This window comes from Oncorhynchus tshawytscha, linkage group LG32 (assembly GCF_018296145.1).
Source record: "Oncorhynchus tshawytscha isolate Ot180627B linkage group LG32, Otsh_v2.0, whole genome shotgun sequence".
Taxonomy (NCBI): domain Eukaryota; kingdom Metazoa; phylum Chordata; class Actinopteri; order Salmoniformes; family Salmonidae; genus Oncorhynchus; species Oncorhynchus tshawytscha.
In genome coordinates this window covers 2,419,775-2,435,118 of record NC_056460.1, presented here as the reverse complement: position 1 = coordinate 2,435,118, position 15,344 = coordinate 2,419,775, and the positions used below count along the sequence as shown (strand labels likewise).

The following is a 15,344-nucleotide window of genomic DNA, read 5'->3' as shown; positions in this document are numbered from 1 at the left end:
ACGTACACTAACACAACATTAAACAAAGCTATAAACACTCACACAGTACAACAATAACATTTTATGTTAAAAACATGAAAGTTTGACTAAAAACAGCTGTCCTAAAAACAATTACACTCTCCTATGATATATACATCGATCAAGTGTTTAGCTCCACCAACGAAACTAGATCATCAAATTTTAAAATGTTCAGGAGAGGATTCCAGGACCACGGAGCTGAGTAACTAAAACTATTTCTACCATGACCTGTTCTAATTTTTGGTACTGTTAGAAGCAAATGAGAAGGGGACCGTAATATATATTTATTTTCCGACCTGACTAAAAAAGATCAGAGATAAAATGATATTGGCCTTATAAATCAGTGTATACCAGTGTTTAAGCCTACGCAAGGTCAATGACGAACAGCCAACAGCACTGTAGACATCACAATATCGAAAATGTGGAGAAAAAAACGGGGGTAAAATTATTTAAAAAATGCCAAAATTGGTTGTTCCCCACCATTTGCAACAACATCACTGAGCACCATCACTATCTTTCCTTCATGGATCTCCTGCATGTTTACATACTCATTACTCATCTCATATGTATTCTATCCTATTCTACTGTATCTGTCTATGCCGTTCTGACATCGCTCATACATATATTTATATATTCTTATTCCTTTACTTAGATTTGTGTGTATTAGGTATTTGTTGTGAAATTGTTAAATATTACTGCACTGTTGGAGCTATGAACACAACCATTTAGTTTGATATTAATGCACTGTTGGAGCTCGAAACACGAGCATTAAGTTAGATATTAATGCAGTGTTGGAGCTATGAACACAAGCATTTAGTTAGAAACACCCCATCTCTTTACATTACTTATGCATTTTTAGTGGCCTGTCTGTGTCCAGACTATGTCAAAGGCAAATCCCGGGAGATCTGAACCTAATGCAGCTTGGAGTGATCAGATGACAGAAGTCACATTTAGGTGCCAGGTGTAACTGAGGCCATAGATGCTCCATATCCATTACTTTGAGTGTTTTATGTAATATGACTAAATGTGCTTCTGTGTTGAAGGGGCAGTCAAGAAATGGAACAGCAAGGCCACAGAACATGACATAAGCAGAGCTGTGGGAGACCACCTCAAGCCCCTGATAGAGCCGGGGGTGGTGTTTACCACTCCACCACACCTTCAGCAGCCTGGGAAAGTGGGATTGATACTGATTTTCATACTAAGAGGGACCAAGAGTCTGTTGATTAGTCAGTCACTGGGTTAATTTGTTTTACAATATGTTCAAATCAAATCAAGCTTTATTTATACAGCACATTTCAGACATGGATGCAACACAATGGCTTCACAGGAAAAAACAATGAAAATAAACAGAAATATTGAGGATAAAAAATAAAATAAAAACTGAAAGACTAATGAGCATTGCAAAGGAAATGCCATTCATTAAAATATTAACAACATGATGCTACATCCACCCAAAACATAACTTGTTTTTTAGGAGGGGCTCTGAAAGACACTACGGGGGCATCGATTGAAAATTGACTGGTAACAACTGGGACCTAAAAGACACCCACCATGAGACCCACTAAATCTGCCCAAGAAGAGGAAAACAAAAGAAACACCCACACCAAACTTAAAGACAGGAAGCAAACCAAAAAGGTGGTTAAAATAATTTATTACAATCAATACCATTCATACTATTACAAAATCATAATTCTTAATTAATTCTATTTACAAAAACATCAAACAAAAACAAACCTCAGGGGAGCATCGTCCCTCCCCGTCATACCTAACCCTTTCCCTATCTCCCCTTCCCTAATCTATCCCCTTACCAAACTCACTCTAACACTCCCAGCCCTAAACCCCCTTTCCACCTCTCCCGTGCCGCATGCTTCCCCCACTTCCTCTCCTCCCTCTTCATCTTCCCCCTCAAATCACCTTCCACCTTTCTCACTATCCCTTCCACCCACCAATCTCTCCCTGTCTTGACTAAATTCTGCCTGGCTTCCCACAGTCCCCTTTTAAAGAGACTCATGAGAAGCCAGAGCAGAAACCTGTCCCTATCCGTTCCCTTTGCTCTCCCTACGCCTCTCTCTAGCCTAGCCCATGTCAAAACAAAATCACTCCTAACCACACCTAGCATCACCCGTGCCCTAGCCCAGACTAGTCCGGCAAAGGCACAGTCCCAGAAGGCATGGTGCACAGTCTCCTCCCTGCCACAAGCAGATCTTGGACAGGTGGGGGATCGCACCAAACTATACCGGTACAAGATGGCACGTACCGGCAAGCACTTATGGAGGCCCAACCAATTCAGGTCCTTGAGCCTGTTGTCCAGGCCCCGCGCCTGCACTCCCTCCCAGACCACTGACGAGATGCCCGCTACAGGCGCAGGACTCCCTGCCTGCCTGACCTCCTCGTACAGGTGCCTGTGGTCTAAACCTACTCGGGCAACTTCAACCTCGGGGTGCGCACGCAGCCACTTGGCCGCATGGCCAAAGTGCCACGGCAGCTGTTCTGCCCGAGGACCCGCGTTAGACCACACCATTACGCTTCTCGCCTTATACGAGAAGAACACCCGCAGGAGGTAACCGGACGGGTGTATAACCGGACGAGCAAGCTCCGCCAACAAGAAAGAAACAAGAATGGCGTCCAGCTTGAGGGGGAAATGTGGTACCCCCCTAACTCCCTCCCCGATGGGACAGATCATGCGTGCCCTGGCGACCCACTCGCACCTGCCACTCCACATAAACTGAAACACAAGCCTCACTAGAGGCCTCCTCAGACAAGCAGGCAATGGGTAGATGTATGCCAAATACAAAAGAGACGGCAACACATCCACCTTTAGGACCAGGACTTTGCCCATAAAAGACAAATACCTAGCCTTCCACATTGCTAGCTTCCTCTGTACCACTGCGATACGCATGTTCCAGTTTAGCGTCGCTGAGCCGGAGGTCTCAAAATGAACCCCGAGAATCCTCAGGGCCCCTTCACAGAGAGATAACCCCCCAGGCACATCCGTTCTACCCCTCCATCTTCCGAAAAACTTGACGGAAGACTTTGCATGGTTCAGAACTGCTCCCGACGCTCGGGTGAAATCCCCAAAGATGGCAAGGGACCTTGTCAGGCACGAGTCCTTGCACAACAGCAAGGAAGTGTCGTCGGCGTACTGCGTCATCTTAACACGCAGCCCACCGCTTCCAGGGATCAACAAGCCTTCCACCCCTGTGTCTGCCCTAATGGCAGCCCCCAGAGGCTCCATGTACAGAACGAAGAGGAGAGCCGAGAGTGGGCATCCCTGCCTGACCCCAGACGAGAGGTCAAAAACGTCACCTAAGTGACTATTTACACTAACTCGACACCCCGCTCCGACATATAAAGTACGGATCCATCCTATAAACTTCACCCTGAATAGAAAAGATCTATTCACGCAATCAAAAGCTTTCGCCTGATCTAGCGCTGCTACCATTAAAGGCAGCCCTCTATCTTCAACCCAAGCGATGGAATCCCTGATCAACTGTAGGTTCCATCTTATAGAGCGGCCCTCTACCCCGCACGTCTGATCCTCGTGGACGACGTAGGGAAGGGCTGTGCGCAACCGGTCTGCTAAAACCTTTGCAAGAATCTTGTAATCTACGCACAGCATGGTCAATGGCCGCCAGTTGCCAAGGTCAGTTGCTTCCCCCTTCTTATAAAGAAGTGACAGCACACCAACAGCCATTGATCCCCCCGGGACCCCCGTCTCAAGGATGGCCTTCAAGACTTCGAGAACCACTGGTCCAAGTATACCCCAAAACTTGAGGTAAAACTCAGCCGGCAGCCCATCCATCCCAGGCACCTTCCCTTTTCCCATCCTCCTAAGAGCGCTCTCAACCTCTTCTAGTGAGATCTGGGCCTCCATCACGTCTCTAATGTCCTCTGGCAACCGCCGGGACAAGTGTTCTAAAAACACGTTTCCCTGCTCTACATCTATTTCCCTTTCCTTAAATAAACCTTGGAAATGATCAGTTGTCACCCTGACCATTTCCTCTGGTTTACTTACTATACTACCATTTTCTTCCCTAACTCCATGCATTACCTTCCTACTCTGCCTGGCCCTAACCGACTTAAAGAACATAGCGGAACAAGTCTCATTATGTTCTAGAAAGCCACTATGCGCACGCTCCAGGAAAGCTCGAGCCTTCTGCTCCTGCAGCTCCCTGAGCTGCGCCTTTAGGGCTGCGAATCTCTCCCAGTCAATCGACCCGCCGAGGTTGCCTGCCTCGTACTCGAGTTCAATTAACCTTTGGATACGATCCACCTCCCTCCTTTCCTCCCTTTTTTTCCTTCTACAATATCCTATTATAAAAGCCCTAATCCTCACCTTAACTAAATCCCACCACTCTAACACCCCCTCGCACATGGACCGGAGGCCGTCAAGCCTCCGAAAGAAACAAAAAATGCGTCAACGAAAGCCTGCTCCTCCAGTATATCCCGATCTAACTTCCAGTACCTCCTACCGAAGAGGCAGACTGGCGACCCCACCTGCAGGAACACCCCGTCATGATCCGTGAAGAAAACAGTCAACAGCCGCCCAGACCACTGACCCAAAGACCTGGATACAAAAATGTAGTCGAGCCTCCGCGCAACCCCCTGGAGTTGCGCCATGTAGGACCGACCATTGCCGGATTAGTGTGCAGGCCACCATCAACCAGACCATGGCAAGCCAGTATAGGTGCATCAAAGCTGGGACCGAGAGACTGAAAAACAGCTTCTATCTCAAGGCCATCAGACTGTTAAACAGCCACCACTAACATTGAGTGGCTACTGCCAACACACTGTCAATGACACTGACTCTACTCCAGCCACTTTAATCATGGGAAATGATGTAAATATATCACTAGCCACTTTAAACAATGCTACCTTATATAATGTTACTTACCCTACATTGTTCATCTCATATGCATACGTTGATACTGTACTCTATATCATCGACTGCATCCTTATGTAATACATGTATCACTAGCCACTTTAACTATGCCACTTGGTTTACATACTTATCTCATATGTATATACTGTACTCGATATCATCTACTGTATCTTGCCTATGCTGCTCTGTACCATCACTCATTCATATATCCTTATGTACATATTCTTTATCCCCTTACACTGTGTATGACAGTAGTTTTTTGGAATTGTTAGTTAGATTACTTGCTCGTTATTACTGCATTGTCGGGACTAGAAGCACAAGCATTTCGCTACACTCGCATTAACATCTGCTAACCATGTGTATGTGACAAATAAAATTTGATTTGATTTGATTTGATTAGCCCAGAGATGGCACCTGCACTGCTATCACCGCCTACCCCTAAATCTATATTAAAGTCTCCTCCTATCACCACGTGCCTGTTTGTAACACACAGGGGCACCAGACAGTCCACCATCTCCCTCCTGTCTGCCGCCACCTGTGGCCCATACACCCCAATTAACCTATATCTAGCTTCTCTAAACTTAACATCTATCCCCAAAACTCTACCCTGCATTATTACAAAAGTGTTCTCTATTTTAACCTCTCTATGCCCACACAAAATCCCTACTCCTGTTGAGTGCACCCCTCCTATGCCCCAAAAGATTCCCCCTTATCCCACTCCCTCTTAAATCTACACACATCCCCACCATCCCTCAGGTGAACCTCCTGTAAAAAACAGAAATCAAACCCCACACCCTCTAAATAACAAAAAACCGCCCTCCTTTTAACATTATTCCTTAACCCCTAACATTTAGACTAAAAAAAGAAACAGAACTATTCATTTAATTATTAACAACAAATAAAAAAACCCCAAAAACCAAAAAAAAAACCAGGAGACTCACCCGATGCTCCCTGGTCCATCTCCACCGGCGGGGACGTCCTCTCCTCTCCTGACGCCCCCCGTCCTCCATCCCAACCCATGACCCAGGCAGTGTGTTGGGTCCTCCCTCCCCACCCACCATCCCCCCTCCCTGTTTGCCCCGGGGCTGCATGTAGGGGACCCCATCTCCTCAAACAGGAGTTGGGATCCCTCTAGCAAACAGCCCACCGACCCCTCACTGGAGTCATCCACTAAAATGCAAGGGACTGAGGCAAACCGGGAGGACAAATTACCCTCCCCCCCCCCCGCCACTCTCTTAGCCCCCACCCCCCCCCCCACCCCCTCCCTCTCACTTCCTGCCAAGCTCCCCCTCTTCATCCCTTTCTTCTTTGGTGAAGGAGGTAGCGGGGAGACACAACGTCCCATCCCCGCTAACTCCTCCACCAAATCCCTCATTTCGACCTCGAGGAAGCCTGGCAGGCTGTCCCCCCTCCCCATCCTCCCCCTCCCCCCTCCCCTCCCACCTCCCTCCTCCCTCCTTCTCCGTCACTGTCCCCGTTCCTTCTTCCACTCCTTCTCGTACCACTGTCCCCTTCTCCCTCTTCTCAGCTCCTCCACGTTCTTCCACCTTCTTTTTAATCTCTCCTTCTTTTTCCTTCTTTCCATCTTCTCTCCTCTTTCTTTTCGCCTCTTCCTTCTTCCTTCTTTCCTTCTCCGTCCTTTCCCCTGTGCCATCCGTACAATCCGCATGCGTCCTCTCTTTCCTCCCCCATCCCCGCTCCCCCCAGCTGCAGACGCGTATGACCTGTGACGAGCCGGGCAATCACGCCACAGGTGTACTTTCGAGCCACACCCGTGGCAAGCCTTGGGCTCGTCACACTCCTTGGCCTCGTGCTCTTCCGACCCACAAAAACGACATTTCTTGGCGCTGCACGAGGCCAGGATATGGCCGTAGGCCATACAACGCCTGCAGAACGGGGGCTGACGTGCATAGTAGAGTGTTCCCCTGTCAGCCCCCAGGGAGAACATCGCCGGAGGATGGAGGTAGCCATCCACACTCTTCGGGGACTCCCTGAGTAACGCCTGGAACCCTCTCCTCCCGTTCCAGAAACCCAGGGAGTCCCTGAGGTACCTCGCTGAGGAGACATTGTCCATGTACCTCCCCAGAAAGGCCCTCACCTCTTCATCTTTCACATGCGGATTGTACATGGTTACGGTGACCACCCTGAAGTTGTTCTTCGCCAGGCTGGTCACCGCATAATGGCACAGGGGTCCCGTTTTCTCCGCTTCCTTTGCCATCTTCAATACATCATCATGTTTCTCCTCTTTGTGAAACGTCACATCGAAAGCCTTCTCATTCGGGTTCCCTTGAAGGCAGAGCACCTCCTTCACCTCTATCCTGAGGCATCCCATCAAAATGGTCCTTCCAAATGTCTCTCTACTCCACGGCTCCATCTCCTTTTCAGTCCAGGCAAATCGTAATGTATTTGCCATACCAATCCCCGGAACCGATCTTGTTTGCTTGTATTGATTCATTTAAAAAAATAAGCTCTCTTCAGAAAGAAGCTTCAACCTGAAATGAAAACATCTTAAACCAAAAAGGTGTTGCAACTAAAGGTGTTGACTCTCCACATCTATCAAGACAACTGGAGCACTGGGCCAGACACTCTTAAATAGAACCTGGAACAGCTCAGGTTAAACACCTTCCCACTAACGAGATGGACAGGTGTAACACCAATCGGTGCTAACAAGCTACACAGGCGAAAGTCCAACCTCAAAACATAAATGGAAAAACAAAAGCCTGTAACACCTTCCCCCTTAAGACAACAAATATATCCTATATTTTTGTTGGATAAGTTTGCTCACCACCAATAGAAAACAATTTACATTTCACATTATAATCAACTACAATGATTCACCTTTACCAATATAAACATGGTGTCTACTGTCAACAATTAAAAATAGGGGGAAAAAACTATTGTTTTCCCTCTAGCTTCCAGAACTCTCGTCTTCCTAAAACTCACTAGCTTCTAGAACTCTCATCCCCTTGGAACGAGCCCAAACAAAACTCATTCCCAATACAAAAAAAACATGCAGTCAAAATAAATTGTGATCCATGACAACGCACTGGCTAAACGCAAAACACAAATATTTTTGACTGCCCACCTTTGAGACAATCAGCATTTAAGTTGTCCTTACTACGGACATGTCTGATTTCAAGAGGAAACTTCTGCAATATCCGTAATAACTTTCCACCTCACCGCGGAGCTTCTCTCTCTTTTCAGGGTTCACTAGATAGGCATGTTGTTGGATCGGGGCCCAGTCCCCAATGTCATGCTATAGTACATTTGAGTTGGCACATCTGAGAATTAAGCCTGATATTCTAAAAGTGGGTCAATATAATTGTACCAAAAATTGTCAGTTGGTTACATGTTTATGATTACTAAATGTTACATGAAATGTAAATATGAAATATTTAGTTGCATAGTCTTATTTTCAATGACATTTCGCTAGGTGGGATAGCCCCAATGTCAAAACACAGTTTTAACGTGTCCAAATCAATAACCAATATGCAGAAACAGTTAGGGATAAATTGAAAACCTAAACATAAAATGTGCTATTTACACAAACATCTGCCACAATAATCATATTACTTGTAATTTTTTAAACAAGCACCTTATAAACTGCACAAGCACCAGAAACGCTGTTGTTTTGACAAGTAGCAATAAATCACTGATATCGATTAGAGGGGAAATCAGGTTATACGTGCTGTTGAAACTGACACAACAAAAAAAAACACATGGAAATGGGAGATATCTTTTACCTCACTGGTTAGAGGACAACCTGCAGAAGACAGAAGACAGTCAGTCATTTAAATTTAGGGGTCGCTAAACAAAGGAACACAACACTTATTTGTCATCACTCATCGATATCATGTTGAAATCAATTGTGCCGAGAGGAGGGAGATGAGGTTGCACGCCCTGTTAAAACTAAGAGCTCAAAAACCACTCGGAATCTGGGAATAATGTGTACACCACTGGTTAGAGGACAATTTGTGGAAAACAGCTCGCCACATTTTGATTCAAGTGGGTCACCAACATGGTAAGTGTAACACAGCTCTTTTTGTGTTAGTCAATTTTTTGTTAAATCACATAAATAGTACACTTTCAAGAGCCTGGATTTTTCCTAAGGCTGAAATCAATTAAATGGGGCAAACGTTTAGGGTTCTATATTGTGAAATTCCTTAAAATACTCCTCTACTACAATGTTAAAAACATTCTACTATGTGACATTAATTCATTGATATCATGAAAAAACTCCTTCATGTATGTATTTTGTGATGTTTGATCAGAGATCTTTTATCAGAGTATCTCTTGTCACACTGATCACAGCTATGAGATTTTACTCCTGTGTGCGTTCTCTGGTGTAGAGTCAGCGAGCCAGATGTAGTAAAACTCTTCCCACATTGAGCACAGCCATAAGGTTTCTCTCCTGTGTGTGTTCTCTGGTGTGATACCAGATGGCAAGATTGACCAAAACTCTTCCCACATTGACCACAGCTATAAGGTTTCTCTCCTGTGTGTGTTCTCTGGTGTGATACCAGATGGCAAGATTGACCAAAAGTCTTCTCACATGTATCACAGCTATAAGATTTCTCTCCTGTGTGTATTCTCTGGTGTTGAGTCAAAGTTTTAGATAGAGCAAAACTCTTTCCACATTGACCACAGCTGTACGGTTTCTCTCCTGTGTGTGTTCTCTGGTGTACAGTCAGATTGCCAGATGTAGTAAAACTCTTCCCACATTGATCACAGCTATAAGGTTTCTCTCCTGTGTGTGTTCTCAGGTGTACAGTCAGAGAGCCAGATGTAGTACATTTCTTCCCACATTGATCACAGCTATAAGGATTCTCTCCTGTGTGTGTTCTCTGGTGTACAGTCAGAGAGCCAGATGTAGTACATTTCTTCCCACAATGATCACAGCTATAAGGATTCTCTCCTGTGTGTGTTCTCTGGTGTACAGTCAGAGAGCCAGATGTTGTACATTTCTTCCCACATTGACCACATCTATAAGATTTCTCTCCTGTGTGTAATCTCTGGTGTTGAGTCAGAGTTCTCGAAGCAGCAAAACTCTTCCCACATTGATGACAGCTGTAAGGTTTCTCTCCTGTGTGTGTTCTCTGGTGCACTGTCAGCTCTCCAGATTGACCAAAACTCTTCCCACATTGATCACAGCTGTAAGGTTTCTCTCCTGTGTGTGTTCTCTGGTGTACAGTCAGATGGCCAGATGTTGAACATCTCTTCCCACATTGATCACAGCCATAAGGTTTCTCTCCTGTGTGTATTCTCTGGTGTACAGTCAGATGGCCAGATGTCGAACATCTCTTCCCACATTGACCACAGCTATAAGGTTTCTCTCCTGTGTGTGTTCTCTGGTGTTGAGTCAGAGTTCTAGATGCAGCAAAACTCTTCCCACATTGATCACAGCTAAAAGGTTTCTCTCCTGTGTGTATTCTCTGGTGCACTGTCAACTCTCCAGATCGAAGAAAACTCATCCCACATTGACCACAACTATAAGATTTCTCTCCTGTGTGTGTCTTCTGGTGTTGAGTCAGATGGCAAGATTGACCAAAACTCTTCCCACATTGACCACAGCTATAAGGTTTTTCTCCTGTGTGTGTCTTTTGGTGTTGAGTCAGATAGCAAGATCTACCAAAACTCTTCCCACATTGACCACAGCTATAAGGTTTCTCTCCCGTGTGTGTTTTCTGGTGCAGTGTCAGAGAGCCAGATGTTGAAAAACTCTTCCCACATTGACCACAACTATAAGGTTTCTCTCCTGTGTGTGTTCTCTGGTGCACTGTCAGATGGCCAGATTGACCAAAACTCTTCCCACATTGAACACAGCAAAAAGGTTTCTCTCCGGTGTGTGTTCTCTGATGAATTTTTATGCCTGATGAGGTGAATCTCTTCCCACAGTCAGAGCAGTAGTGAGTTCTCTTCCCTGTGGATCTCTGCAGGTGTTTATTGAGGTGTTCTGATCTGCAGAGATTCTTCTCTGCCTGTTCAGCATCATGAGGTTGTTGAGGCTCCCCAGAGGATCCACGATAGTGAAGTATCTCTCCTGTGTAAACAACAAAGTCTGACAGATGATTAAAGGCCCACAACAGCAGAAGTCCACTGTAACAGGTGATGCCAACAGCGTAGCCATGATGTTGTACAACAATTGACGTCTGTAATGAATGTTAGTTATTTGACAATTGTCTTAAAATGAGCAACAATCATATTTTGTCTTGTTTTCACATTAGTAGTAACATCGATGATTGTAGGCTAGAAATAAGTCATTCATGTTGTTGAAACTCTAAGCGGTGTGCCTGATGACTTTTGGTCTCCAATATACGCCCCTTTCTGTGTTTCCTAAAATTACGGCACAAGGGCGATGCACATGCAATTTGGTTGTAAAAACTCCTCCCTGCTAATGAGGAAACCGATAGTTATGGATGTACAATATCTGATTAGAGCAAAAATGTTGAGCAAAGATTTTAGTTTCTCACAATGTATTCTGAATGTGAATGGGGGAAAACTCAGGGAAGTAACCTCCATTTCCAGGAAGCTTATAAGTGCATTTCACACTACTTTGGATTATAATTGTAAGACTCGCTTGAATGTCCTGCTTAATATAATGTTTGCTACCGTATTAAGAACCACGTTAATGACAGTATCCAATTGGGTGTTGTCAATAAAGTTATGATTTTTTAAATGTATATTTAATTAAATTTAGTTTTCACCGTTATTTAACCATGTAGGCCAGTTGAGAACAAGTTCTCATTTACAACTGTGACCTGGCCAAGATAAATCAAAGTAGTGCGACAAAAAAACAAACGTACAGTCAATAACAAAATAGAAAAGTCTATATACAGTGTGTGCAAATGGAGTAAGGAGGCACGGCAATAAATAGGCCATAGTAGCGAAGTACTACTATGGAAATGAACACTGGAGTGATAGATGTGCAGATGATGATGTGCAAGTAGAAATACTGGTGTGCAAAAGAGAAAAAAGTCACAAAAAAATGGGGATGAGGTAGCTAGTTGGATGGGCTATTTACAGATGGGCTGTGTACAGCTGCAGCGAGCGGTAAGCTGCTCAGATAGCTGATGCTTAAAGTTAGTGAGGGAGATATAAGTCTCCAACTTCAGCGATTTTTGCAATTCCTTACAGTCAATGGCAGCAGAGAACTGTAAGGAAAGGCGGCCAAAGAGGTGTTGGCTTTGGGGATGACCAGTGAGATATACCTGCTGGAGCGCGTGATATGGGTGGGTGTTGCTATGGTGACCAGTGAGCTGAGTTAAGGCAGAGCTTTACATAGCAAAGACATATAGATGATCTGGAGCCAGTGGGTTTGGTGACGAATATGTAGCGAGGGCCAGCCGACGAGAGCATACAGGTCGTAGTGGTGGGTGGTATATGAGCCTTTGGTGAAAAAATGGATGGCACTGTGATAGACTGCATCCAGTTTCCTGAGTAGAGTTGGAGGCTATTTTGTAAATGATATCGCAGAAGTCAAGAATCGGTAGGATTGTCAGTTTTACGAGGGTATGTTTGGCAGCGTGAGTGAAGGAGGCTTTGTTGCGAAATAGGAAGCCGATTCTAGAATAAATTTTGGATTGGAGATGCTTAATATGAGTCTGGAAGGAGAGTTTACAGTCTATCCAGACACCTAGGTATTTGTTGTTGTCCACATATTCTAAGTCAGAACCGTCCAGGGTAGTGATGCTAGTCGGGCGGGCGGGTGCGGGCAGCCATCGGTTGAAGAGCATGGCATTGAAGCTCATTTGGGGGTTTGTTAACACAGTGTGCAAAGAAGGGCCAGATGTATACAGAAAAGCAAGAGCGACATCGTTGATATATACAGAAAAGAGTCGGCCCGAGAATTGAACCCTGTGGTACCCCCATAGAGACTCCCAGAGGTCCGGACAACAGGCCAGGTTGATGAAGACGGCTGCACAGTACTGTCTTTTATCGATGGCGGTTATATCGTTTAGTACCTTGAGTGTGGATGAGGTGCACCCGTGACCAGCTCGGAAACCGGATATCACAGCGGAGAAGGTACGGTGGGATTCGAAATGGTCAGTGATCTGTTTGTTAACTTCTCTAGGGTAGAGGGCAGCATTCAGAATTGTGGATGAAAAGCATGCCCAAATTAAACTGCCAGCTACCCAGAAGATAAGATATGCATTTTATTAGTGGATTTGGATATAAAACACTCTGAAGTTTCTAAAACTGTTTGCATCATGTCTGTGAGTATAACAGAACTTATTTAGCAGGCGAAACGCCGAGGACAAACCATCCAGATTTCTAAGGGACATGCTTGCAGTTCCTACCGCTTCCACTGGATGTCAACAGTCTTGAGAAATTGGTTGAGGTTATTCCTTTGTGTAATGAAGAAGTACGGCCATCTTGAAAGAGAGTCACTCGACATGTCCTGTTTGTTAGATGCGCGAGACCAGAAGGCTAGCTATAGTTGGTTTTAACCCTGTATTGAACACAGATCATCCCATCTTCAATTTGATCGATTATTTACGTTAAATACCTAAAGTTGTATTAAAAAAGTAGTTTGACATTTTTGGGCAAAGTTTACAGGTAACCTTTGAGCTATTTTGTCGTCACGTTTGAGCAAGTTGGAACCTGTGTTTTTCTGGATCAAACGCGCCAAATAAATGGACATTTTGGATATATAATGACGGAATTAATCGAACAAAGGGACCATTTGTGATATTTATGGGACATATTGGAGTGCCAACAACAGAAGCTCGTCAAAGGTAAGGCATGAATTATATTTTTTATTTCTGCGTTTTGTGTCTTGCCTGCAGGGTTGAATATGCTTGAATATCTCTTTGTTTACAATGGTACTATCCTCAGATAATAGCATTGTATGCTTTCGCCGAAAAGCCTATTTGAATTCTGACATGTTGGCTGGATTCACAACCAGTGTAGCTTTAATTTGGTATCTTTCATGTGTGATTTAATGAAAGTTTCATTTTATGGTAATTTTCAAAGTAATTAATTTGGCACTCTGCATTTTCTCAGGCTTTTTGCCAAGTGAGACAGTAGCGTCCCGCCTAAACTCAGAGTTTTGGATATAAATATGAACTTTACCGAACAAAACAAACATGTATTCTGTAACATGAAGTCCTATGAGTGTCATCTGATGAAGGTCATCAAAGGTTAGTGATTAATTTTCTCTCTATTTCTGCTTTTTGTTACTGCTCTCTTTGGCAGGAAAAATGGCTGTCTTTTTCAGTGCCTTGGCTCATACCTAACAATCATTTGGTGTGCTTTCGTCTTTTTGAAATCGGACACTTTGGCTGGATTTACAACAAGTGTATCTTTAAAATGGCGTAAAATACTTGTTTGTTTGAGGAATTTAAATTATGGGATTTCTGTTGTTTGAATTTGGCACCTTGCAGTTTCACTGGCTGTTGATGAGTTGGGACGCTACCGTCCCACATACCCTAGAGAAGTTAACTTGGCTTTCGAAGACTTTAGAAAGGCAGGACAGGATGGATATAGGTCTGTAACAGTTTGGGTCTTGAGTGTCACCCCCTTTGAAGAGTGGGATGACTGCAGAAGCTTTCCAATCTTTAGGAATCTCGGACGATACGAAAGAGCGGTTGAACAGACTAGTAATAGGGGTTGCAACAATGGCGGTGGATAACTTTAGTCGAGACTGACTAGCCCAGCTGATTTGTACGGGTTTTGCAGCTCTTTCAGAACATCAGCAATCTGGATTTGGGTGAAGGAGAAGCTGGGGAGGCTTGGTTAACTAGCTGAGGGGGGTGTGGAGCTGTTGGGCAGGGTTGGGGTAGCCAGGAGGAAAGCATGGCCAGCCGTACAGAAATGCTTATTGAAATTCTCGATTATTGTGGATTTATCGGTTATGACATAGTTTCCTAGCCTCAGTGCAGTGGGCAGCTGGGAGGAGGTGCTCTTATTCTCCATGGACTTTACAGTGTCCCAAAACTTTTTGGAGTTTGAGCTACAGGATGCACATTTCTGTTTGAAAAAGCTAGCCTTTGCGTTCCTAACTGACTGTGTGTATTGGTTCCTGACTTCTCTGAAAAGTTGCATATTGCGGGGGACAATTCGACACTAGTGCAGTACGCCACAGGATGTATTTGTGCTGGTCAAGGACAGTCACATCTGGAGTGAACCAAGGGCTATATCTGTTCTTAGTTCTACATTTTTTGAAAGGGGCATGCTTATTTAAGTTGGTGAGGAAATTACTTTTAAAAGAACAACCAGGCATCCTCTACTGATGGGATGAGGTCAATATCCTTCCAGGATAACCGGACCAGGTCGATTAGAAAGGCCTGCTCGCAGAAGTGATTTAGGGAGCGTTTGACAGTGATGAGGGGTGGTCGTTTGACCGCGAACCCATAACGGATGTAGACAATGAGGCAGTGATCGCCGAGATCCTGATTGAAAACAGCATAGGTGTATTTGGAGGGCAAGTTGGTCAGGATAATAT

At 44.7% G+C, this 15,344-nt stretch overlaps 1 protein-coding gene across 1 annotated transcript; it reads right to left on the bottom strand.

Moving 5' to 3' along the window:
• Positions 1–6,943: 6,943 nt before the first annotated feature.
• On the bottom strand, positions 6,944–11,058 carry LOC112245065 (zinc finger protein 2 homolog; the record flags this gene model as incomplete). Its single annotated transcript, XM_024413008.2, has 1 exon — positions 6,944–11,058. A coding segment is annotated over one exon (1,917 nt), but the record flags the coding sequence as incomplete, so codon positions are not given.
• Positions 11,059–15,344: the final 4,286 nt, after the last annotated feature.